At 56.9% G+C, this 24,926-nt stretch overlaps 1 protein-coding gene across 6 annotated transcripts in view; it reads right to left on the bottom strand.

Moving 5' to 3' along the window:
• The window catches only part of GSE1 (Gse1 coiled-coil protein), a 401,187-nt gene that overhangs the window by 30,567 nt on the left and 345,694 nt on the right, over positions 1 to 24,926 (bottom strand). For 3 of the 6 annotated variants that reach the window (XM_081117611.1, XM_081117612.1, XM_081117614.1), the window contains one exon: positions 4,812 to 5,030. The exons of 1 other annotated variant lie outside the window; for it this stretch is intronic. In XM_081117611.1, coding sequence (XP_080973737.1) covers positions 4,812 to 5,030 — 219 coding nt within the window. Of the gene's footprint in view, positions 1 to 4,811; positions 5,031 to 23,972; positions 24,270 to 24,926 lie in introns of those variants that run through there. 2 more of the 6 variants (XM_081117615.1, XM_081117616.1) reach the window with 2 other exon arrangements.

Below are 24,926 nucleotides of genomic sequence, written 5' to 3'. Positions count from 1 at the left end.
AGAGGCCGCCCTGGACCTGGACATACCCCACACCGGTGGCACAGACAAGAGCAGTTGTGGTGGCAATGGCTGACCCCAGCCCAGATGGGCAGGTTTTCTCCCTCCCAAAGTCAGGCCCAATTCAGCCAGTCCAAGAGCTGGTGCATAGCTGCCAGTGTCCAGGAGCATGCCCCACCCAGGGAAGCACTCTCCTTCCCAGGTCCCTCTCAGGGAGGGCTCTCAAGCCCTGGCTGGGCTTCTGGAGGGTGGGAAGGTAGGGGGGCAGAGGAGATGGTGGTGGTATTAGTGGTGGGGAGTGGCAGTGGTCAGGGTAGAGAGGCGGTGGCATTGGCGGCCCTCGTTCATGGCACACAGCTGCTGTGCCTGGCGCTGTTGTGTTCTTGCTAAATCATCAAAATCTATGAAGTAGAGATATCATCCTCATCCTTGAGAAAAGACAGAAGCTCACAGAGGTAAGGCGACATGGGCAGGGTCACACAGCCAGGACGTGAACCAGGATCGCTAATAGCCCGATAAGCACTGGCCCCAGGGTGGGTAAAGGGTCAAGCGGTCCAGGTGCAGCAGGCATCCGGCCCCCAGGGACTGACACCCAGCCACACTGGCCACAGGGGACCAACCAGTCCGGTTTTGCTGCAATGAGAAGAATATGCATTTGGGAGCCTCAGGAAAGATAAAACTTCCCGCTGAGGGCCAACCCTCCTCAGCCTTTCTCTTGCCTTCTTCTGGGTAGAGCAGACATTAGGGCAGAGGATTACGGCCTCTGAACTGAATTTTTAAACTGCACCCTTGGGAAACATGAGGAACGACATTAGCTAGAGAAGCAGAGGGGACAGCTTGGTCAATAGCTCAAAATAAGGTGACACTTCCACAGTGCAGGAGGGGTGTAGTGTGGAGAGGGTCAAAGGTGAGCAGGATGCACTCCAGGCAAGGACAGGAACTCGGGCAGCCTGTAGCTGACAAAGCCACAGTCAGTCTAGCTTTCCATGGGGCCTGAGGGGGTAGGGGCCCGGCAAGGGGCCTGTAGTGTCCCCTCTCCCACTACTTCCCTGTGCAGGTCTCGAAGCTGCTCGGGCTCCAGGTGGGACCTCTGCCCACGGGGATGAGGCTGTTGGGAGTCAACCATGGGGTCCTGGGCCACCTCAATCCCCAGATGTTGAGATGCCAGCACCTCTGGGGGTATGAAGGCCCTTCACTCCATTGTCGGGGGGTTTCAGAGACAAGAGGCCTGGCCCTGGTGGGAGAAACAGCAGGTTGCAATGTCCTGGGACACGAGTCCTCAGAGTTTCCAACCTGCCCCTGGGCTGCTCATGATTTGGGAAGCTTGAAGCTCAGTCTTGTCCACCAGCACAACAAACAGAGAACAGAGGCCAGGGGTAACCTGAGAACAAGGGGGGAGACCAGTACACAGCCAGTGCTCAATAAACGGTCACTGCCGTGATTACGAAGGGAGAGCCCTTGATGGGTCTGGTCGGCCTCCTCATGTGCCCATGACAGGGGTGTGGTGCCACCCAGTCACAAGGGTGATTATCACAAGGAGGCATGAAGTCCTGTATTGCCACGCTGTGCCAATGGAGAGGCCTAGAAGCCAGTCGCATGTGCTGTGTGACCCCACAGAGGTAAAACACCCAGTGTAGCACACCCGTGGTGGCTGGGGCTGGAGGACAGGGTGGGGAATGACTGCTAATGGGTCCAGGTTCTCCTTTCGGGATGCTAAAAACGTTCCAGAATTGTGGTGGTTACACAACCCTGAATGCACTAAAAATCACTGAACTGTACTCCTTTAAAGGGTGAACTTTATGGCACATGAATTATATCTTAAAAAGTTAACAAGTCTACCCTCGACATTGCCAGGCCTACCAAAAGTCCCCCTGTGGTGTCTGGTTAGGAAGGAGAGACAGAACAGGGGTGCTGGGGCATGCTGTCCCTTGCCCCACTGCCCCCAGGCTTCCAGAAGCTGACCCTGGTATCTTCCCTACACCCTCTAGGGAGGAACAGACTACTGAGTGCTCCCTGAACTGCTGCAGGAAGGGGGCTAGGGGCCAAGGGGGCTCCTTCCTGGCTGAGATCATCCGCTCAGGCTTGTGGTCCTAACTCTAGCTCTCCAAGTCCACTTGGAAAGCCCTAAGCAGCAGCAGCAGCAAGGGCACAGGGGACATTCTCGCCAGCTATGTGACCTTAGCTTACGACCCGACCTCCCCGAGCCTCAGTTTCTCCAGCTGTACAATGAACCAACTTGGGCTGCCAACCTACAGATGGAGATGGCCAGGTCAGAGCTAGGGTGACTCAGGGAGAAAAATGGGGACCAGACATAAAGTGTGACCCAGAAGATGTACCAGAGGGGAACTAAGCATCTCATATCTTCAAATCAAAGCTCCGACTGGGGCTGACCAGATGGAGAATCACAAACTGAGTTCATTGCCATGGCTCGTGGCCGCCACAGCCAGACACACAGTGATGAGGCCCAGGCACATGCACAGCAAAACTCAAGAATCAGAGCATCTTAAAGTCCAAGTACTGCTCCACAGCCCATGAACATTGAGCCCCCAGCCCCCACCTCAGCTTTCTCAGCTGAACAAGGGGGATAACATCAGTAAGCCGGGGCAGATACCAAGCTTTGATAACAAAAGCTCAGGCCAGCGTGGCTCAGCCCTCTACTCCCTCTTCTGACACCTCCCAGGGCGTCACACAATACACCCCGGTTGCAGCCACAGAGCCTGACCCCTGCCAGCAGCACACTTTGTTCCCAGCCGGCGAGGCCCAGCAGCTTCTGGCACACTGGCTGCCTGCTGGCCCATCACTCAAACCAGACACCAGGCCAGCCTAGGGCATTGGAGAGGAGACAAAGGGCCACCGAGACAGCTCCTGCTCTGTGCGCCCAAGGCCCACACGTGGTCCCACATCTGCAGACCTCTTCACCACCTGCCTTGGCAAGGAGGGAAGCGTGCCCTTTCATTGCTGTACCCTCCACAGATGCAGGGTGTCACTCCAGGACTCGAGCCCGGCAGGCCAGGAGTGGACACAGCTGCTTGATGAAGCCCTGACACTCAGCGTGACTCAGCCCAGGCGGAACCAGCATCCTCCCATGTGCGGCTTTGAAAGCCACGCCAGCCCCATTTCTTTGCCTTCTGGAACGCTCTTAGAGAAGACAGCCAAAGCAGGGAGCTGCTGGGCAAATTCTGCCTCAGGGACTTCTCGTTGGCTCTGAGGAGACCCCCCAAGCCTCGATTCCAGCTCAGGTTCCTGCTATGTGAGCTGCTTCCAGGGTGCTCTGTAGCCTGCCTGGGCTGTCTGGTCTGGTCTGGTCTGGTCTGGTCTGGGGCCTCAGTGGGCCCGGGCAGAGAGCTCAGCTTGCTGCCCCCTTTGGGCATCCGCTCTTCAGCTGGTTGGTGCACTGTGGACCCAGGCAGCCAGGCCTCATGACACTGGCAGGGCTGTTGCAGCCTGCTGCTCAGAAGTGGTCACAGAGTCTCCATGTAGGCACGGAGGGTGAGAGGGGTGTGTATGCAGGGATGTGGAAGGTCTGCTGGCAGCCACACTGCCTGAGTGGACAGAGCAGCCCACAGTAGGTGGACATGAAACCAGGCCCCAGTAGTTCTCTTGCCTGGGCCAATGACACCCTGCCCATCAATTCTAAGCTCACTCCCCTCGCACTTTCTCCTGTTTGAAAACCAGGTAGCAGAAAGGGCCTGGGAAGAGGAGATTCCAGAATCGGAAGACACCCCCGCCCCAGCACACCCTGGTCGGGGCAAATGTCTGTTCCGCTGAGCTGCGGCCGCAGAGCCCCTAAGAATCGACACAGCTCCTTCCTGCACACTTTTCCTGGGTGCTCCCAAAGGCCCTGGAACCCAGATGCCAAGTTTTGGACCTTCGGGGCAAGGCAGACGACAGGGAGAGGCGCCCAGAGTACCTGCTTCCTCTGCTCCAGATGTGGGCCCCCTGCCTGCTAGCACTAAGTCCAGAGGGTGTCTAAGAGGCCTGCAACAGAATCCGCCTGGGCCCAGGTCTCCTGGCAGCTCAGCTGGAAACTGTCTCCCATCCCTACTTGTTGAACAAGCAGCCCTCGACCAGGACTAACGTGGGCAGCAGGACTGTCATCCTGAGGAGTGCCCGAAGCCGGAGGCATAGGGAGCCTCATGGTATAAACAAGACGACTAAAGCTCAAGGGGGATGAGCATTTGCCCAATCACACATCATGTCACTGCCCAAGAGACACCAGGAGCTATGGCTCTGAGCCCCTAGGGCACACCAACACCAACCTCTGTCCATGCCACCAAGCAATTCCTACTTCAGGGAGATAGGCAGTGGTGGGCTGAGCTGCCCCAGAAACACCTGCTCCAGGATCATTCGACTTTACAGAGACTGTTCCCTGACACATCTGAAGTGGCCATCAGAGCCTGGAGCCACATGGCTCTCTGGGAAATGGGCCCCCCAGGAACAATCCAGGGGCTCTAGGGAGAAGGGTCAGGGGACAGCACTGCCCCTGTAGGCACCTTCCTCAGCCGGGTCACATCCCCACCACTGACGCCCCCATGGTGGCTCCTGGATACAAGAAAGGACAGAGGTGGGGGACAGAGCAAAAGCAGAAGCCAAGCAGAGGTGCCCATGGTTGGGTGGGCTCGCTGGCCGGGCAGGGGTCTGGGAGGGCCTGAGCTCACTGTGCTGCTCCCTCCAGACAGAACCAGCACAAGAAAACCAGGAGTAGATGGGAGCCCCGGTTCCTGCCGGTGGGGACCAGCTGCTTCCCGGCTGCCCCTGCCCTCTTGGGAGCGGAGGGAGGTCCGGCGGGAAGGCGCGTGGCGGGCGCCGCTTACCTCTGGGCTCCTCTGCCTGCTTGGCGAGCTTGCGCAGCGCGGCGGCAAAGCTGGAGGACGGCGCAGCCTGGGCCGACAGCGCGCTGCTGGTGGCGGGGCTGCCGCTGGGCACCAGGGCGCCATTGAGCGGCGAGGGGGTGAGGGGGTTGACGGTGGCGGTGGTCCTGGTCGCGGTGGAAAGCATTCCTAGTGAAGGGGACTTGGGCTCATGGCTCATGCCTGAAACAGGAAGAGAAGAACCAGAGGTCACCCAGAGAGCAGGAGGCCAGCACCAGAGCGGGGTCCGGGGCTCGGGGTCCGGCCAGCAGGCGGCATGCAGGGAGCAGAAGCAGCCTGGGCGGCCCCAGAGGAGAGGCAGGCAAAGCGGAGAGAGCCAGCGCTGCAGAGAGAATGGGCCATGAACCCAGAGTCCAGCCAGTGCCCTGAGGATCCAGGGCCACCCCCACCCTCTTGGATCTGTAATTAGAGAACAAGGTATGCCCAAGACCCCAGTGATTCCAGAAGCCCAAAGTTTCGACCCACACAATCCTACAACCTCTCCAGGGCCAGTGGGCAGGCCTGGGAGGCAAGGGACGGGGCCAGCAGAAAGGAAAAGGGCTGAACTAACGACGACAATGAATACAAGCAGGCCAGCAACTCCTGGCTGACATGCTTCTGCCAGGCCTTCGGCACAACGCCGATGAAGCTGGCACTGTTACTGTCCCCATTTTAGAAAAATGGAAACGAGGCTCAGACAGTGCAGGCTCAGTACCTGACCTAGGCAGGTGGCCTGGAGCCCTTGTCTGTCCCCAGCATGCCCTCCTGAGTCCCAAAGCCACCCAGGGCCCTGAATGGTCTCCAGCTGAGAAGGTGCCTCAGAGAACACCCTGTGGAGGAAGGGTAGTGCCAGCAGTTGAGGGAGAGGTGGGGGACACAGCGTCCGGACTCCGCCATGGCCCCTCACCAGGTGCGGACCCTGCCTGGAGAAGCTAAAGACACGAAACTGCAGATCTAACAGTCATCGGTGGGGAAACCCTCTCCCCACTGGGGGCCACGGGGCTGCCGCCCACCAGGGTGACATCAAACACCATTGGGGGTGGGTACTTGGCCACCTTATTAAGAGCCCCCAGCCTTTCCAGTCCCATTCAAGTGTCAGCGAGGAGGCTGAACCTTCCCCTGCCCTGCACAGCTGATCAGTAAGGGCCCAGCTCTGTCTTGGGCGGGAGACGGGTGCCATAAATAAGTTCTCCATGAACATTTCCTGCCCTCTCAGGGCCACCCGCCCAGCCCAGTCCTTGCTCCCTCACCATGGCGCGTTCCAGGAGTAAATCAAGGCCTGGCTTCAAAGCTGCAGGGGCCACAGGACGTGCACAGGGAGGAGCAAATTGACTTCCAAACCCCCAGACGGAGACCTGGGAACCCCGTGGAGTCATCTGGGGAGGGGGTAGGTAGGGTTGTGGGCCTGGGGCACGCAAAATCGAAGAACACTATGGGGCAGGGATGTGAACAAGGCCCACCCCCAGGCTGCGACCCCACCACAGAGCCCACCTCACCTTCTGGATTCTGTGTTAAGTCCAAACAGTTCTTATTGGAACCTGCTTCCATGCCTGTTCCCAAGTGGCCAGGTGAGCACAGGGGACCCCACAGGGGCAGGCCTGCCCACTGCCCCTGAACACATGCCCTAGCCCAGAGTCCCAGACAGCCAAGCCATGCTGGTGCCATCAGTCTCCTGCTGGGCAGGAAAAATATCTTGGGGGCTCAGGCAGGGTGCAAGGTGGTGGCAGTGTGTGTGTATGTGTGGGGGGAGCAGCTGACGCATAAAAGACAATATTGAGGCAGGCATAAGCTCGAGGGAATACCATTCTTTCGGGTGAGGGCTTGTACCTCGGAAACAAAGGACCCCACAAGAGCCCCTGTGCCCACAGCCGGCAAGCTGGCCTCGCAGCTGCCGGTGGGTCACGTGTGCAGCAGTGTCCCCCCCAGCAGCAGCCCCACTGAGTGGCCCAGGCACCCACCCGAGGCTGACCCCTGGTATCCTCCTCTTTCTGGGAGGGAGGGGATGGGAGAGGAGGGAGCCACATGTCCACAGCCACATAGAACCCAGCAGAGAAACCCAAGAACTTGGGGGCACATGGGGTCCCTGCCCCCAGCAGCCTGCCTGCCAGAAAGCGCAGGTTCTGACAAGTCCTTTCTCAGCCAACCTGGCACCCAGCCAACCACTTAAGGACCAGTGAGCACGATGGACAACGTGCTCTGGAAGCTTGGCCCCAGGCTGTCTTTAGTGCCCTCTCCTCCTCCCAGGGCCAGCAAGGCCAGAGAGGATGGGAGGTACAGCCAAGGCCATGGAGTCAGCAGAAAGCAGGGGCCTAGAGGTAAGCTAAGGGCTCAGCACTGTCTCAGCAGCCAGGCACCCAGGGCTTTAACCTGGCTCTGTAGCCTCTAGCTGTGTGACTTCAGGCAAGTCACTTCACCTCTCTGAGCCTGTCTCCTTGTCTGTTAAGATAAGGAGAAAGTCTACCTCATTGAGGTTAATCCCAGAAGGATTCAAGGAGCTAATTTATGTGTGGGGCTTCAGAGCAGGGCAGGCACACACCAGGGATCACTTATTATACAGTCCATCAGCCAACTGGGGCAAAAACTCTGGTCCTAGGTCCAGAAGGGTGAGGGTTCTGGCCAAGGCCACACAGGTCAGGCCCAGTAAACCAGGGCAGAAGCTGCTGGATTTGTGCTTCCTGCCCTACCCTAGGGCTTCAACGGGTAAAGGCGATGTGGTGTCAGAAGTCTATGCACTGCTTGGGGTGGCCACCCCAACACTCCCCCTCCCCACTGCTGCCTCCCCCAGGCCTGGGGACAGCCAGGCCCAGCCTGGCATGTACGCCTCGGGCAGAAGGCCAGTTCCATGTCCCTGAGCAGGCAGCTGCGGCAGCTGGTGAAGGTTAACACAGGACGCCCCAGGATGGAGGGGACCAGAGCTCTCATCCTGTTGCCCACAGGGGACACCAAGGATGTGTCCCCTCATACAGAAGCTGATGTGGGTGGTCCACAAGTCCTCAGGGTCTTGCTTGGCATCCACATTCAATGGGTCAATTTCGGGGGGGGGGGGGTTGTCTAGAGATGCTAAGTGGCATAAGATGTAGGCCTGAACTTGTGGGGCCCCCAGCAGAGCCACCACGTAGCACCCCCCACCCTGTGCCCACTCCTCATGGCCTCAGGCAACACTCAGAGGCCAGCAGAGTGCAGGTGGGGAAACTAAAGCCAGGAGCTATCTGAACACTAGTTAAGGCCATACAGATGGTTCACGGCCACATAGTTAAGCAGCACGTTTAGGACTTGAACCCCATTTCCTGGGCTCAGATGCAGCATTCTCACCGCTCATTACACCACATGCCCAGTCTGAGGCCTAACCATAAAGTCTGACCAAAGGCGTAAACACGCACACAGAGCTAAAGTATATATGACTAAAATAAATAAATAAAGTATATTTGACTACAATAGTTTCACCTAATATGCAGTTGTGCTTTCTGAGGTTTTAGTTACCCGCGGTCAACCAGGGTCTGAAAATATTAAATGGAAAGTTCCAAAAATAAACAATTCTTAAGTGTTAAATTGTGTGCTGTTCTGAGTAGCATGATGCAACGTCCTGCCATCCACCCGAGACATGAAGCATTCCTTTGTTCAGTGTTTCTATGTGGTACACACTCCCCGCCTGGTGGTCACTTAGTAGCCATCTCGGTCATCAGATCAGCTGTCACGGTATCTCAGTGCTTGTGTTCAAATAACCCTTATTTTGCTTAATAATGCCCCAAAGTGCAAGGGTAGTGAAGCTGGCAACTCAGATACACCCAAGAGAAGCTGTAAAGTGTCCCCATGTATAGGAAAAAACAAAGTATGTAGAGGGTTCTCAGTACTACTATCTGTGGTTTCAGGCAGCCGCTGAAGGTCTTGCAGTGCATCCCCTGTGGATAAGGGGCCCGTTGTGTAGTGGTTTAAAAAATGTCCACAAAGTCTTTGTCACTCATCCCTTTATGAGATGGAGACTAATTCTCTTCCCCTGAACGTGGGCCAGGCTGCTATGAACAGAATGTGGGGGAAGCGAGTGTGTGACTTGAGGCAAAGTCAGCAGACACTTGGGCAGCCGCCTCCTCTCTGATCGCCTGAGCTGGGGGTGGCAGCTGCCATGCTGTGAGGATGCTCAAGCAGCCTGTGGAGATGCGTTTCAGGGAGCCGAGCTCTCAGTCAACAGCCGTGTGACGCGCCATCTCGGCAGCTGCTCTTCCACCCCGGTCAAGCCTCAGATTAGACACAACCACCAGCTGAGCGGTTCCTGAATCCCTGAATGTTTTTTAGGTTTGGGATATAGTGGTGCCTCGGTTTTCGAACGTCTCCGGTGCCGAACATTTCGGGTTACGAACACCGTAAACCCAGACGGAAATGCTTCGGTTTTCGAACACGCCTCGGGAGTTGAACATGCCCCAGGGCTTCTGCTGAGGGCAAGATCCTGAGGTCTAGCTGTCAGCTGTGGATCCCTCGGTTTTCCAACGTTTCCAGAACGGATCACATTTGAAAACTGAGGTGCCACTGCAGTTTGTTATACAGCATCAGGTAGCTGATACACTGAGAGTCACCACATGCTTGTCTGATCAAGACCTACCTTCTCAACCTGTCCTCACCTCCCTTCCTTCTTGGAGCCCAAGAAGTTCAGCCATCTGGTTGTCTAACCACTATGCTGTATACCTGAAGCTAATATGAAATAATATTGAACAGAAAAAGTCCAACCATCTACAAAGAAGTACTCTGTGCCTTTAGCCAGAGTCCCCTCTGATGCCATCACCCCCCCCCCCATTCCTGAGAGATGTGGCCACTTCTGTTTAAATCCCAAATACCCTAAGACAAAGGTGTATTTATGCCCATTCTACAGATGAGGAAGGGCAGGCTTGGATCCAAGGACTAACAGATGGTCAGCAGCAGGACCAGTTACTCAAACAGCACCTATATCCCATTTACATAAAGCCGGTCAGGGCCCAGATCCAGACTCATTCTGCCCTGCCCCACAGCCCACACGGCACATACACTGCCACGACAGACGGGAGGAGCAGGGAGGGGAGGATGGGCAATGTAACCTGTGCACCTCCCAATAACCAGCTCCAGAGGCCCGGGGAGCAGATGTGAGGTCACTGCTCAGTGGCCGCATGACAGGCTGGCCAGCTGGCAACTCGGGTGAACATGCTGTGGCCGCCAGCTGCCCACGCTGGGCAGGATGGCACAGAGGTGCTGGACAGGCAGGTGGCAGCCACAGGGCAAATCCCAGGCCAGGCACCAAAATGCCACACACCCCTTATGGCTGGTGGTGGGTGCCTTTAGGTGGTAGCAAGAGGAGCACATCGCTTTTTTATTCTTTTTAACCTGTTGAGGTTCTGGTATTTCTGCAGTGAACCGCGCTTTCAAAACATGGGGGCCCTCAAAGAGATGGAGACTCGCCTACATGAAGTGGGGACAGCCAACAGGAGCACAGGGGTGTCCCCCAGATGAGGGCAGCCAGCCAGGTGCAGAAACCAAGAGATCTGGGGTGTCCCTGCTGGAACCGGAACCCAAACCCAAATCCTCACCTATAGCTCCCAGCCCCACCACCTCCAGCAGCCAGGTTCCTGGTGGTCAGGTCCACCCTCTGCCTCCCCTTCCTTTCCTGGGTCAGCCACCACCTGAATGTCATCGTCAAGTTCCTGCTGGTATCCAGACAGTGACACCCCTCCCCCCCACTGAGCCTGCCCTCCCCATCCTCAGACAAAGCCTGGCACCTGCTCCCCAGACACTCCCTTGGGTTCCTGGGGGTCCCCCATAGCCAGCATCCCTGCCATGGTGTTAGCTGTGGGCTCCAACAGCTATGAGCCAGGAAAGCTGCTCTGCTGATGTCAGGTCACTTAAAATAGAATTCCAAATGAGCAGCTTCATTAGGAGTCTAAAATTAGCATTCTTCCTCAGCGTGTGCGCATCAGCAGGGGGTCTGGGGGGACACCGCAGCCAGGGATGGCAGCTCCCTCACACCTAGAACAGAAGGACAGGGACCAAGCTCGGGGAACCTAGAGACCCCGTAGAGGGTCACCCTGGACCTGCTGTGGATTGACGGGACTGAGAACCCCCCACCCCTGCCTCGCCCCTTAGTCGAAGGCAGGGGCTCACTCAGGGCCACTCCCTGCTCTTACCCCCCAGGCCCTGCCAAGAATGGTGGACTGGGCCTCCTACACACAGCTGTTCTTGGGCTGAGGCCAGGCACTGTGACAGTGGAGGCCCAGGGGTGGGTGGAGGGGAGCCTGGGGGCGGCCCCTGCACCCTCAGGGGGCCCCAGGGTGCCTACTCCCCCTGCCCTCATTAGACAGGTACTTATTAACTTCTGCCGCTTCTGGCCATTGACTGAATTCTTGTCTACATTATCAGCTCATGTAAATTCATTATCCTAACAGCTGGGAGTAAGCGCTACTGCGTGAAGGCCAATGATAGATGAGGGCTGGGGGGTTGGGGATGGCACAGGGGGGTGAGGAGGTAGGGACAGCCCCCTCGCTGCCTAGTACAAGCTCCCCTGACATACTTGACTCAGCAGGAGAGTGAGCCAGTTCCATGGCTTCCTGATATGCATCGCAGGCTGCCGTCTCTAGACAGGGCCTCCAGCCCCCATAGGCTGTCCCCTTCACCCACCACACCCCCCAGGAGAAAAGAGCCAACACAGCGAGACCCCTAGAAGCAAAATCCAACAGCTCCTGGGCCCCCTCAAGCCACCAGCCCCCTCCCTCCCCAGCCCCAGCTTTCTGTTCCCTGGACCCTTCCAAAGCCGGCCCAACAGAGCCGGAGCCCAGAGCCCATGAGCTTTTGCCAGAGGCTGAGGGCAGGCAGAGAGGAAAAGCCACCAGGCTAACAGCACCCACAAGTGACCAGGCCCCGCCACTCCATGGAAGACAAGGATCTGGAGAAGCAGAGCCAGCCTGCCTGTCTCAGAACCTGGATGAGGCCCCTGCCGCTTCTGCTCCTTCTACTGAACTGTGGTGTCTGTAATCAACACTTTCCTCTCTCCTCTGCCTAGGTTTTTAATACGACCAGCAGCAGCATAAAGCTAAAAAAAAAAAAAAAAAAAGAAAAAGGCATGGAAGAAAGGAAGAAACAGCCAAGGGCGAGGGGCAGGCCTGGCTGGAACACCCAGGATGCTTTCTCAGAACCCACCTTGCTCTGTGTTCTACAGAACAGACCCCATTGGGGTGCATGCTGTCCAAAGGCTCCCAACAGCAGGGTTTAAAAAGTGGAGGAGGCTCCTACCCCATTAAATGTGGTGCTGGCTCCTGCTCCCCTCTCTGCGCCACAGTGGAGGGGCCTTATTAATCAGCACTCAGCCTCCCTTTCTCCCTCCCTCCCGGCCTCCCGTGGACCCCATAATTACCACTTCCTTTCATCCCAGCTCTTCCCGGCTCCAGACCTCAGGCCTGCTCCCTCCATGCTCTGTAATTACAAGCTAATAGCCGAGATGAATTTTCTGCTGGCTCCTGGTTCAAGCACCAATCCGCCCCTTCCCCCTGACGGCTCCCCCTGGGGTAATTACACCCCGCGAGGCTGGGCCCAGCAGGGCTTCACTTTCAGGCCCCGTGCACAATCTGGACTTGCATTCTCTAATCACCCCTCTTGGTAATTTTTCATTACCGCAGAAAGAAATGTTTGTGAACAAATAAAGGGCGTCCCCCCCTGGCTTGGGGCCCCTCTGCCCCCACCAAAGGGGAGATGCTTCTGCAGCCTTAACAAGGCCGGGTCAGCCTATATAGAGACCCAGGCAGGAGGCAGCTCAGTGCCACGTGATCCCGGGAGCCTGAGCGGTTTCATAATAAATTCATTATTATATTTGCCTTTGGGTGTTCTGAGCTTACTCACACGAAGCAATTTTTCTTGGGGTGAGGGTGGGGGCGGGAGAGGAGGCTGGGAGAGTGGGGAAGGTCCTTTTGCTCCCAGATGCACAGGGGTGGCCTGCTGACACCTTAATGTTCTTTTTCTACTAAGGACACCCCCTCAGGTTGTAGGCTTCTAAGGGGATTGGGGCCTTTTTCTTGCCCTGAATCCCTGAACAGGGTTTATGCCCCAAGGCTAATGCCCTGAGTAGCTGGCAGGCTGAGCCAAAGCCCTCACTAATTGCTGGAGCGGGAGAAGGCCCCAGCAGATGGCCAGGATCCTGACCTGGAACCGGAGAGAGAGACCAGAGAACACAAGGGGGAGGGGAGGGAGAAGTGGAGAGAAGAGAGGGGGAGGACAGAGAGGGTAGGGAAAGGGAGAAAAGAGGGAGGGAAGAAGAGTTGTGGGAGAAGAGGGAGGGGGAGGGAGGAGAAGGGAGAGAGGCCAGCCTGTGTGTCTACAGGGGACACTGACCCAGGAGTGAAATAAGTAACAAGGCCGCTCATTTTACGACAAGGCTGTCAGCCTTCCCTGTGGTGCAGACCTGTCACTCAGCAGCATTTATTAAGTCACTACAGAATGCTGAAGGCAGGAGCTTACAAGCAGACAGTGTCTGCCAGAACCCTAAGCAATGAGACAGGAGCCCACTCCCCTAGGGGAGAGTCCACCCCCACAGAGTTGGCACCACAGGGTGAGCTGTTTGCAAAGGTAATTCTGGGGTCAGCCAGTAGCTGCGAGTGGGTTTAGTCCAGGCCCCAGGATGCCCCCACAGCTGCAGCAAGTGGGGGTTGATGGGGGCAACACTTAGGGTTCTCCCCAGCCTTGCCTGCCCACTGCCATGTTAGTAACTCAGGAAGCTGAATCCGGGTTCTGGGGAGAACAGTAGCCAAGAGCTTTCAGGAGAGACCCCTATATGTGTGTGCTACTCAGTGCAAGTGTAGCACATGGCGGGGGGGCCAGATCCGGCAGGGCTTAGGCCCCAGGCTACTTCACCAGTGGGGGTTGTCCTGGGTAGGAGTTACAAAGTAGGTGGCAAGAAGAGTGATGGGCACAGGGTTGGCACCCAGGCAGCCCGCTGACAGAGGCCTGCAAGGACAGTCTAGGGGGCTGAGGTTCAAGGCCACAGATGACTGGGAGTCCCGGAGGTTCCGGTGGAGGGGAAGGACGGAAGTCAGGCAACAGATGGCAGCGACATTTGACAGAGATTATTCTAAGCTGTTGCGTCTGGAGAAGCCTGGGCGGGACAGATGAAAGGCTCAGAGCAGCTAGGGGGTGGCAGGGCCGTCCTGGGAGGGGAGGGAAGAGGCAGAAACCAGCAGCCAAGGGGACTGGAAGGGCCTGACAGCCTCGAGGAAGCGAACAATTAAGATAAGAAAAGGCTGAGAGACAAGGTCAAGGCTGCAGCACAGCATCCTGGACCCCGGGAGCCATTCCCTAACATCATCAACTGTAGGGAACGTTTTCCCAAGCTCATTCTAGAACACTTTGCCCTGAGCATCAGCTACCCTTCACAATAACTCCAAGAACAGACACCCCAGCAGAGTGGGAGGTCAGGCAGACCACCCAGAGTCACACTGCTGAACCGAGAGAGCGCCAAGAGCTGACCCCAGTTGGCCCAATTCCCACCCCTTCCATCACCCCTGCGTCCAATGCGCTGGGCTCAGTGGTCCCAGGGCCAAGGAGCCCCCTACCACGGTTTATTCTGCCTCTTACCCCCACTCTACAGACGAGCAAACTGAAGCCGGGAGAGTCATACCATGTCTAAGGTTGCATGCAGAGAGGCTGAGGAGCCAGGATAGGAACCCCATTTTCCTTGCTGCTGTACCAGAAGTATCCTCTTAAAAATGAGAGGGCATCCTGGCTGGTCGCAGGTTCAATTCCCAGTCAAGGGCACGTACATGGGTTGTGGGTTTGCTCCACTCCCCCATCTCTCCACTTCCTTCCTTCCCTTTCTCCCTCCCTCTCTAAAACAAACACACAAACAAACAAACAATGGAAAAAATACCCTCAGGTGAGGACTAACCAAAACAATGAAAGAGAGAGGGCATTGAAAAGGATCCCCCCCCCCCACACACACACACCAGGGGTAACCTCCCATTTTGCAGACCCCAGTCCTATAACTGCTGGCTGCTAAGACAGCGACCACCTCCATACCACCCCCATTTTACAGATGGTCCCAGTGAGGATCAGAGATGACACAAAGCCAGGGGGTAAAGATGAAGACCTGACCTTGGGCCCTCCCCCTCCCCTGAGCCCATATTCCTGCAGGGAATCCATGCTGGAGCCACAGTAGGCCTAGGACACAACCTGGAGGCCACCCTTTGTGTGCCTGCAGCGCCTGAGCTAACCAGGCCACCTCTGAGCACAGCCTTGCTCACAAAGGAGCCCTTTCAGTGACTCAGGAGGTGCAGAGTGTAGGAAGTGGGTGGGGGTCAAAGGTGTCCAATGCGGACAAGAGGTCCTGAGGGAGAGGAACCCAACCTGGCCAGGAGGTGGACACTGAATGCCTCCAAGCCTCCAAATTTCCATACAGCGGCAGGCCAGGGCCAGCAGGTGGGGAAACAGGCCAGGAGGGCAGGGGTCAAGGCCAGGTCCCTACTCCAAATGGATACACCCTGACTAGAGGGAAGCAGAGGCTGCCTGCCTGACCAGCCCCAGGCCCTGCTTCCTGCTGCCTCCCTGCAGAGAGGAGGTTGGGCCCAGGAATCTGAGTGTTCAACCAGCTCCTGCCCTGCCCCTCAGGTGAGAAGCTACTCTAGGAGAGAGAGAGGGAGGGACAGAGAATATAAGAGCATTTGTGCCTTCAATACTGAGTGCAGGTTGACAAAAGCTGTCTCTGCGGGGTGGGCATTCTCCACCTGGCTCCCCAGCCCCTAAGGGCACTCAGCAGGTGCTCAGGGGCGGAACAGGGATCAGGACGTCCACCAGCTACATCTTCACAGGTGACCAGACTCAATGCGGAAAAGGAGATGCCTGCATCCCTGTACAGGCAGGCTGGGAGCTCCGAACAGCAGGTACCACCCGGGGTTGAGTCGGGGGACTGGATCACTGGTTGGAAAACCAGCCAGGAGACCAGTTCTCTGCCCAGTCCCCAACTCAGCTTCTCGGCGGAGCACTGCCAGGTCACTGATGGGCCAAGCCTCAGTTTCCAGTACCCCGGAGGGACGACTAGACAGGAGAAGGGAAAAGCTAATAAGCAGGCCACCTTTTACCCACAGATCTGTTTTTATTTGGCCTAAAGTCATATTGTTTAAATGCAAATCAATGAAGAATGTTTTAAAACAGAAAATTTCAAGTCAAAATAAAGATTTCCAGTTTCTCTTAAAAAATCAGAAGCCACAAAACCACAATCCTGAGAGCGGCAGTTGTCTCTTAGTCTGTCCCTAAGTCTCCAGCTTGCCAAAGGCTCCACCACTCCCTATCACTTTGGGCTGGCCTGCTCGCTCAATGCCAGGGGCGCGTCTCCAGCTCTGAAGCCCTTCGTGGGCTCAGGCAATGAACAACGTCTGGAGGAGCTTAATAACCATCAGTGGCCAGGCCCCTCAGCTCAGATGTTGTCAACATCTGAATCCAATCCAGATTTAGCAGGAGCAGGTCAACACCTCCACCCTCAGCCTCGGGGGGTGAGAGCCCATCAGGCAGGAGGCCGTGATCCTGGCACGTGTCAACCACAGGTGGGTCTCACTTGAATCAAAGCCAGTTCACTCAAGCCAGGACTGGCCTCAAGTTATAAAATGGTTTTTGCTTTTGCCAAAAGGTCCATTCTCAAGTTGGGCTGCAGACCAGACATTCTCACCAGAAAAATACACCTACTGATTTAATTCTGCAGATAGTTTTACCAAGTTCACAGCAGGCCACCAGTAAACCCCATAGATGTGTGAGGCATCCTTGAACCCATTACTGACTCCTACAGCATGAAACTCTTTATATATCAAACCCCTGGTATTAACATCGTCCCCCAACATCATCTACCCAGGCTGATCTACCCAGGTATCAAAGGTAAGATCCAGAAAACTCCGAGTTTTCATGTTTCCTCACCCGGACTCATCTACCATCTTCAAAGCTCTGTTTACCATGTCCACACATCAGTATATGCCCCACTAAAGAAAAACCAACTACCTTCCAGCCAAAATGGACCTCAGAACAGAGCCACCAGGACAAAGCTTGCCTAACAGTCACAAACAATGAGTTGTGATCTCCTTAGTCCCAACCATGCCACTGGCAGGATGGTCACCTTTTTCTGGCCACAACTGACTGCCACAAACTGCTGAGTAGCCCCACTGTCTAGATTTAAATAATTCTTGATTCCACTAAAAAATAAACAAATATCCCTCTGTAGCTACAATTGGGAACTTGTAAGGTTCTAGTAACCTGGGCAGGATGCTCAGGTCTAAAACTGGCTCTCACAGGTGCCAGGCTCCCCCCTCTGGGAGGTGTAACCAAATTCTCTTGGATCACACCTTGGAGCTACCCGGTTCACTTTAAGACCTGCTGTGGATGCAGAAAAAGGCCTTAAGCACAGTGCTTGCTGAATGTAGCGTTTTCTTCCCCAATGGGGTCAACAAATGTCCTTGGGGGCTGGAGGTTCAGGGGGATACAGAGACCCCTATTAGCCAGAGTGGGGCAAGTAAATAAAGGTCTGGGTGGCTGGCTGTGGATGGGCAGACAGTGTGTTCCCACAACTCCTCCTGGAGCACCCAGCGACTTCCTTAAGGAGCTCAAGCTTTCGCACCTGTTTTTCTTCTCGGAACCCATGTAAACTCACCCATGGGGGCTTGTGACGGTATTGCCACATGTGCCATGGATGCTGTTGTAGCTGTGGCGTGAAACCCCGGCACCCCACTGACACCTCACCAGACACAGTACAGCTGAGAGGAAGGACGTAGGTCTACAGTTCCAACTTGGGAACCAGCTATTTAGTTACAATACACTCCCTGTCCCTAAGTTACTGGCTCCAGGGTCTGACATCCCTACTAAGGAAGCCCTCTTTAGTCTAATAAAGTTTTGTAAGACATTTATTTAGGCCTAACTTTTTGCAGCTGGCTGTTTTTACTTACATATTAAAAAAAGAGAGCGCCAGAAAGAGACCAGAGGGTGAGTCCCTTTAAAACATACAATCTCAGTCCACACCTTGGCTCCCCCTGGGAGCCCACAAGAAATCCTTAAAGAGACCATCTAAACACCGCCCCCAAGAGCCCAGAGGCCGAGGGCAGAGTGGAGCCTCGGTTCTACCCCCACACACTGGTGAGGTGGCAGGGATGATCACACAGCCCCCCTTCCTCCGGCAGAAGTCCCCCCAGCGTTCCCTGTATTCCACTTTGTATCTACAACGCTGAGCACAGCAGCGGCTGTCAGCTAGTGAATCCTCAATATAGTTAAGCGAGAAGTAAAATCACATGCAAAAGTTACAAAACTGCACTCAAACACGGGAATTCAATAGGATGAGTCTGCTCACATCCCTTAGTTTCCTGTTCTCTCTCTACTATTACCAGCTGTATGACTTTAGGCAGGAGGAGCCGCCCCACGGGACCCCCATTTCTCCTAGTTAATGGTTATGGGGATGATCCTGACCTTGAAAGTCAGACCCATCCTCAAAGGAAGACGAAACAGCGGAGACTGACCATCACCTCCATACCAGTATACACACAACAGCCCGGCACCTCTAGGTTCAGAGAGGGACACTCCCACCTGGTCACTATATGCCGGAGACGACTCGTTAACCCGGATCAAGACCTGCTGTGGCATACACCGCCGCACCATGGGATTGTGTCACATGAAGGGATTCGTCCCTCTTGTTACCAAAGGGCTGGGTGGCATGTTAGGTGGTGCCCCAGGACCTCAGGAGGAGTGAAGACTAGAGTTAGCACAAAGGAGGTTCCGCCCTGCCCCTGCCGGCAGGTCTCGTTCTCTTCAGCTTGACACACAGATTTTCCTTCGGGACGGCTTAACCTCTCCAACATCAATACAGCCCTGACCAAAGCTCACAGATCGATTTCTTTTATTGCTGCTGGTGGCCACAGACCTACCATCTGAGCACTGGAAGGGCAGGGCTGGGGGAGGGGCAGACATGTGAAAAAGTGCCTCCCTCGTCCCAGACCCAGGGCACAACCACCAAGGGAGGCAACAAGGTGGCTGAAAAAGGTGTGTCCATGTGCGAGTGCAAGCAGATATGACTTTGAGACCCTGGGAGCAGAGAGGCCCCAGGACACATTTGGCTGCTCTGGCCCCAGCAGGGGAGCAGGGGGTGCCGGTTCAGCAGGGGCTTATTTGGCACCTTGAGCCTTTGGGCCTTGGTGGGAAAGGTGGCAGCAGCCCCACCCCACTGCAAGGTGTAGGGTCAGGGGCACAGGCAGAGTCTTCTGGGTCTCTTAAGTTAAAATCCCAGGATACCAGTGTCACAGAGAACAGGGGTGAACTGTCGGCCCTCCCTATTGGCAGCATTGAACCCATGGGGGCACAGAGGCCTCTACATCCCCATCTTACAGAGGGGACACAGCTGGGGGGATTATTATGGAGGGTCCATGTCATCATTTGTCCCTGTGGGATGCCCCCACCCAGCTCTGGCAGCCTCAAAGCCACTACAACGTGCAACTCCTCATACACATGTCAAGTTCTCCAGCTGGAGAAACCGGTTCCAGAATTAGAAGGTTTGGCCAGCACTCCAGATAGACACAGAAGCCACCCATCCAAATATAATTCTGCACTTGAAGGCCCTTCAGAAGAAAGGCTTTGGCTCACCTGGGCCAGGTAAGGAGAATTACCATCAGGGTTTTACTTCGGGTTCACACAAAGCCCAGAGCCATCCGGTGACCTGGTGATGGGGTGTGGGTAGTCAGAGGTCTCCATGCCCACTGTTTTTCTACCGCCTTCCCTAGCTAAGTGAGGCTGCCTGGTCCCAAGGGGATGTTTGCTCTGGCCTGCAGGATTGCCCCAACCAATTCTGGGACAAAGAGGGCAAACCCTGGCTTCCCACGTGAGACCCTAGTTCTCCTTAAGCATCACCCACCTTCCCCAGGGAGAGAACTTGCTTACCCACTCCCCAGAGCAGAAGGCCCTTCTAGCTCAGCTTTGATTGCTTACTGCAATCACCTGGGGGAGAGACATAAAATACAGATGTCTGTGCCCCACCCCCTAAAGATTTGGGCTTAATTGGTCATAAGTCCAGCCTGGGCCTGGGGGTTCCCCAGGTGATTTTGAACTGCAGCCAACAATAAACACTCCTTTCTCATTTAAAAGTCACCCCTCAGAAACCCCCAAGTCCCACTGGAACTCCACACAGCCTCAGGTTTAGCTAATCTCCTTTTTCACAGATGCTAGCAAACTCTCTGCCCCTCCCCTTACCTCGATTCCACCCTCCCCAAGGCTCCTCTCACTTTTCCTCTGGTAGTTTCGCCTGTGAACTTGGGAACCTGCTCAAAGCATCAGGAAGGGAGGGGCAGAACAAGGACCCCTGGGATTTGGAGCTGACTGGAAAATTCCATGCAGAGGAGCAGCCCTAGCGAAGACATGGCCAGGACCAGGAGTATGAATGCCTGTGGTTTCAACCAGCAGGCACAAGTGAAGAGGCTGGTGGGGGCACAAGCTGCAGAGGGAAGATTAAAAGGCCCCCAGCACAGCCCAGCTGGTGTTGCTCAGTGGTTGAGCACTGACCCATGCATGAACCAGGAGGTCACAGTTCAATTCCTGGTCAGGGCACATACGGGGGTTTCGGCCCGATTCCCAGTAGGGGGTGTGAAGGAGGCAGCCGATCAATGATTTTCTCATCACTGATGGGTTTTTTTTCCTCTCTCTCTCTCCCCCTTCCTCTCTCTGAAATCAATAAAAACAAGGCACCCAGCACAGTTCTGGCAGGTGTGCAAAGGGCCACCCTGGACGATCTCCTGTTATCTGTCTGTACACCTCCCAGAAACCAGTGCAGGCTGGGTTCATAGGAGGCACGCGATAAATTCTCACTGACAGGAACACTGTGAAACGTCACCTCCCGCCTGTGGCCTCGGCTGGAAAGACCAGCATGGGGAAGTGAAGCCAGCAGCTCAGCAACCCACATGCTCTCCGAAAGAGGGGAGAAATTAAAGCCATAAGGGTAGTCTTCAGCTCAGTGACCACACTGAAATGTCACCCAAAACATGTGGATCCCTGCAGGTTAAAAACACAGCTCTCTTAGCACCAGGGGACAGGGCAGGTGGCCTCACGCAGCCCTGTGGCTTGGAGACTGCTGTGTTGCCATAACAGAGGTAATTAACATGCTACCACCCAACCCCAGCCTAGTGTGGACTTCGAGTAACCTAGGCTGGGAATTCCAAGCCTTCAGATGGGGCCAGGAAAAACCGGCCTTGCTAGCTGACTCCACAAGCCCCTGCGAGTTCCTGGGGCAAGGAGAGAGGTAGCAGCCAGGTCTTGCTCACCTGCGTTCTTCTCGCAAAGTAGGTAGGAGCTGCCAGCACCCACCCTGAGGGACTGGAGGCCCCTCTTCTTTCAGAGCAGGGGAGGGTGGACACTATGGCTAAAGGAACTCAGAGGGCTGGGGAGGTCTCCAGCTTAGAGATGCAGGACCCAGGTCAGCCACAGAGAGGCGCTATATTGACTCTGCTCTGGTTCATCTGGCCAGACATGCTGAGCACAGGGGCAGGTGGCTTCTACTCTGAAACCACAAGGCTCCCTTCAATCTTCAGCCCCTGAACTTCCCCCAGAGACAGGGAAGTTCTTGGCAGCCCAGAGGACTGCCCAAGGGGACAGTTTTGCAAAGGCCATTGAAGCTCCCAAAGGGGTCCAATTCCTGCTGTGAGCTCTGGTGCTGGGCCTGTTTGCTCATCTGTCAGGGGACTGGTTCTAGTTTAATTCTGTGCCTTAGAGTCACCTGGGGAGTTTTGAGAACACCCCTTCTCCCTTGGCCCCCACTGGGGCCAGGAACACAGAGGCTCTGGCTTAATTGGGTTTGGGGAGATGTGGCCACCAGCAGTTTTAGAAAACCAAGCTAGGGGATCTGTAAACCCTTTTCAACTCTGACAAGCTAGGATTCTGAGAGCTGTCCCCTACAGGTCAGGCCATGTGCTATAGAGGACAGCCTGTTGCCTGTTCAGAGCCTGGACCCACAGGACAGGCCTCCCAAGGTGGGGCTAACTCCAGGTCCCACCTGGCTGCTGACCTGCCCCAAGGCTCACAGAAAGAAATCTGCCAAGTGTCAAAACCCTGGCTGGTTCCAGCTGCACCCCTTCCCCTCCTTGCTGCAGCCTCCTGCTTCCACACAAAGCGACAAAAGCCAACCCGGCACAGGCCCTCAGGGCCCCCACACCCCCTTCCCTCAGAGGTCAGGGCTCCACTGATCCAGGCCGTGGTGATGTATCAGCGCAGTTGCTTTGGTAGAGCCAGCCTACTGGGTGCTTCCTAGTTCTGGGCGGGGCAGTGACTCCCCGGCACAGACAGCAGCTGGGATGACACACAGCTGCCAGTTGGAGCCCGCACCCTGGGCCCCCTCACCTGTGGCGTGGCCCAGCTGAGTCAGGTGGCAGCCTGTGCCTCAGGTTCCGCCATCCCTCCGGGTGGAGGTGGCCTGTAAACACAGGATGAGCAACACTTGCGTGCCCCAAGCTTAAGTAACACTGAGGGAGGTCCAGAGTCAGGCTCCTCACCTGCCCCCCCCCCACTTTCCACTCCTCCAGAGCACCCTCCCCCCCCATGCCTTCCAAGAATTCCAGGGGAGAGGACCCTAGTAGCCAACCAGGAGACATATTTCAAAGTGTCCCACACCAAGACCTTCAGCCCCTCCATCCCAGCCTCCAGAAAATCGGCTTAGGCCAGGAGATTGCCACCCAGGGTCCGCTAAGCCTTTTGTTCCAGAGCCTTTCACAAAAGCAGCCCTTTTTTTTCATCTGGTGTCCTGCTTTTTGTTTCCAAATCCCAACCTTTGTGGGCCCCAGATAAGGCACTGCAGGGGTTAACAAGGGTTTAACGCATTTTAGACGCACTTTGCAGACAAAGGCTAGTTTACAAACAAGAACCAAAAGGACTAAACACCGGCTGGTCTCCACCACCCAGCTGGGGGCCGGCAGGTGCTCCGGGCCAGGCACACAGCCCTTACAACTTGGAAAGGGCAGTTCCCCCACCAAGGGCCCCCCCAGCCCGTCACGTGAAGGGGCCAGGACCCTCACCCTATTAAGCCGGGGTGGAGGGCCTCCCCCCAATCCGGGGAACCCCTTTTCCCCACGACCTGAGCCTGGAGCCGATGGGATCCCCTCACCCCCCACCCCGAGCTCGGGGGGAGGAGGGGAGCGGGAGCCGGAAGGGGAAGGTGGGAGGGCGAGCCCAACGCCTGCTCCGCCTCCACGGAGGGAATTTAATTAGCCTGCCGGAGAGGCGGGCGGGCGGCCGAGGAGGTGTCTCTGGTGCTGCAATATAATTGAATCGGCTCCACTCGGTCGGGCCACTCGCCGCCCATCGCCCAGCCGCCGGCCCGGGAGGGCTGGGGGTGGGGAGGCGCATCCAGGCGGAGCAGGAAGGGCCGGGAAGGGAAAAAGGGCAGCGCGAGTGGGGGGCGGCGGATGCAATCACCCTCCCACCTCCGAGGCCGGGCAGCCATCTTCGGAAGGGGCAGGGAACCGCTCCAATGAGGCGGGCAGGAGGAGGAGGAAAGCCGGGGCGCGCCCTTGGGAGGCAGGGCGTGGGGGTCGGAGACCCGGGAGGCTGCAGACCCGCCCTCCTGGCGGTCTCCCCACTGCGAGGGGAGGGGGAGGGGAGCGAGACAAAAACCTAAACCGCGAGGGAGGCCCCCAGCGGGCGAACAGCCGCACCCCCCAGCCGCCGCCAGCACCTGCCGCGGGGGGCGCACGGCCGCCCCCCGGCTCCCTCCCCCGCCGCCGCCGCAAAGTTTTTCACTCTGGTTCCCGAGCGTCCACAGCTCACCCGGAGCCCTCCCCACCCCCAGCTGCCCGTTCGCCACCCGCCCGCGCGCACTTGCGCGCCCCTCACCGAACGCAGCCACCAAGCCCGCGCCCCGCGGCGGCCGGCGTCCCCGCCCGGAGCCAGGCCGCCCAGGCTACAACCCGCGGCGGGGGGGAGGGCGAGGGCGAGGGGGAGGGGGCCTCTGGGCGCCTGCCCGCTCGGCTCTTATCACCGCTCACACTCCAGGGGAAGTTGCCCGGTAGCCGTTGGCGGCCACCCCCGCGGAACCCGCAAACTTGGAGAGGAGAGGCTGGCGGACGTGGGGGGGAGGGTACAGGGAGACCCCCCACCCCCCCAGTCCCCTGCCACGCGCACTGCGCTCACCTTTCATGCCAGGGCCCCGCAGCTCTGCCTCGGCTGACACATGCTGGAGCCACCGTCGTCCAGTGTTTGTCTAAACTGCTTATCTCACCCCGGGCTGCTCCGCGGCGGCGGCGGCGGCGGCTCGGGCCCGCTGGGGAGGTGGAGCTTCCGGGGCCCAGGCCAAGAAACACCTGCTGCTGTCGCGGCCGCCGAGGACACACCCAAGCACAACGCCGCCCACTCCCGGGCCACAGGCTCGCTCCCGGCTCCCTGACCTCAGCCAGCGGGAGGTGTCGGGTTTCAGCCGCAAACACACACGCGCGCTCCCCGACGGGCGCCGGGTACACTCGCGCGAGCACACGCCCCTCCCCAACCAGGCCGGCCAGGTGAGCCGAGGACACTGGCAGGTAGGGGAAGTGCCACCCTAAGGTTCCAGCGAGCCCCTGGCTGGACTGCGCAGAGGTTCGGGATACACGTGTGTCCAAGACCGGCCACTTGATTCCAGAAGTAAGGAGCAGTCACTTCCAACAAGCCCGCCACTCGAGCAGAGCCCTTGCGCGTCTTGTGACCGCTTCCCCGGCGCCTAGAACAGTGTCTGGCACGGCGCAGGCCCAATGAGTGAACGGATAAACTCACGTGTTCTGAAGTGCAACTTTCTTAGAGCTGGTATGCGTGTTGGGGGGAGGGGCACAAGATGGGTTGTGTGCACTTACCCTCCCCCCCCAAAGGCGTGACCTTATTTCCCCACCATGAGAGGGTTGAATGCTAAGAACTTGGGCCTCTGCGCCTTCCTCTCAAAATTCTAGGAACTACCCCCTCCCGTTTTAAGTAACTTTTGGGAAGGCCACAATGCCGGGGGCAAGGGTAGTTGTTTAAAAAAAACCCACGTCCCCGCGGCAGGAAGAGTCCACGGAGGCGCCGCTCCGCCAGAGAGATCATTAAGTAGCTGGGGTTGCGGTCAGAGGCGAGGCCGTC

Source organism: Miniopterus schreibersii (genome assembly GCF_964146895.1).
Source record: "Miniopterus schreibersii genome assembly, chromosome: 18".
Lineage (NCBI taxonomy): Eukaryota > Metazoa > Chordata > Mammalia > Chiroptera > Miniopteridae > Miniopterus > Miniopterus schreibersii.
The sequence above is the reverse complement of the archived record's forward strand: the minus strand, read 5'-3'. Positions and strand labels throughout refer to the sequence as shown.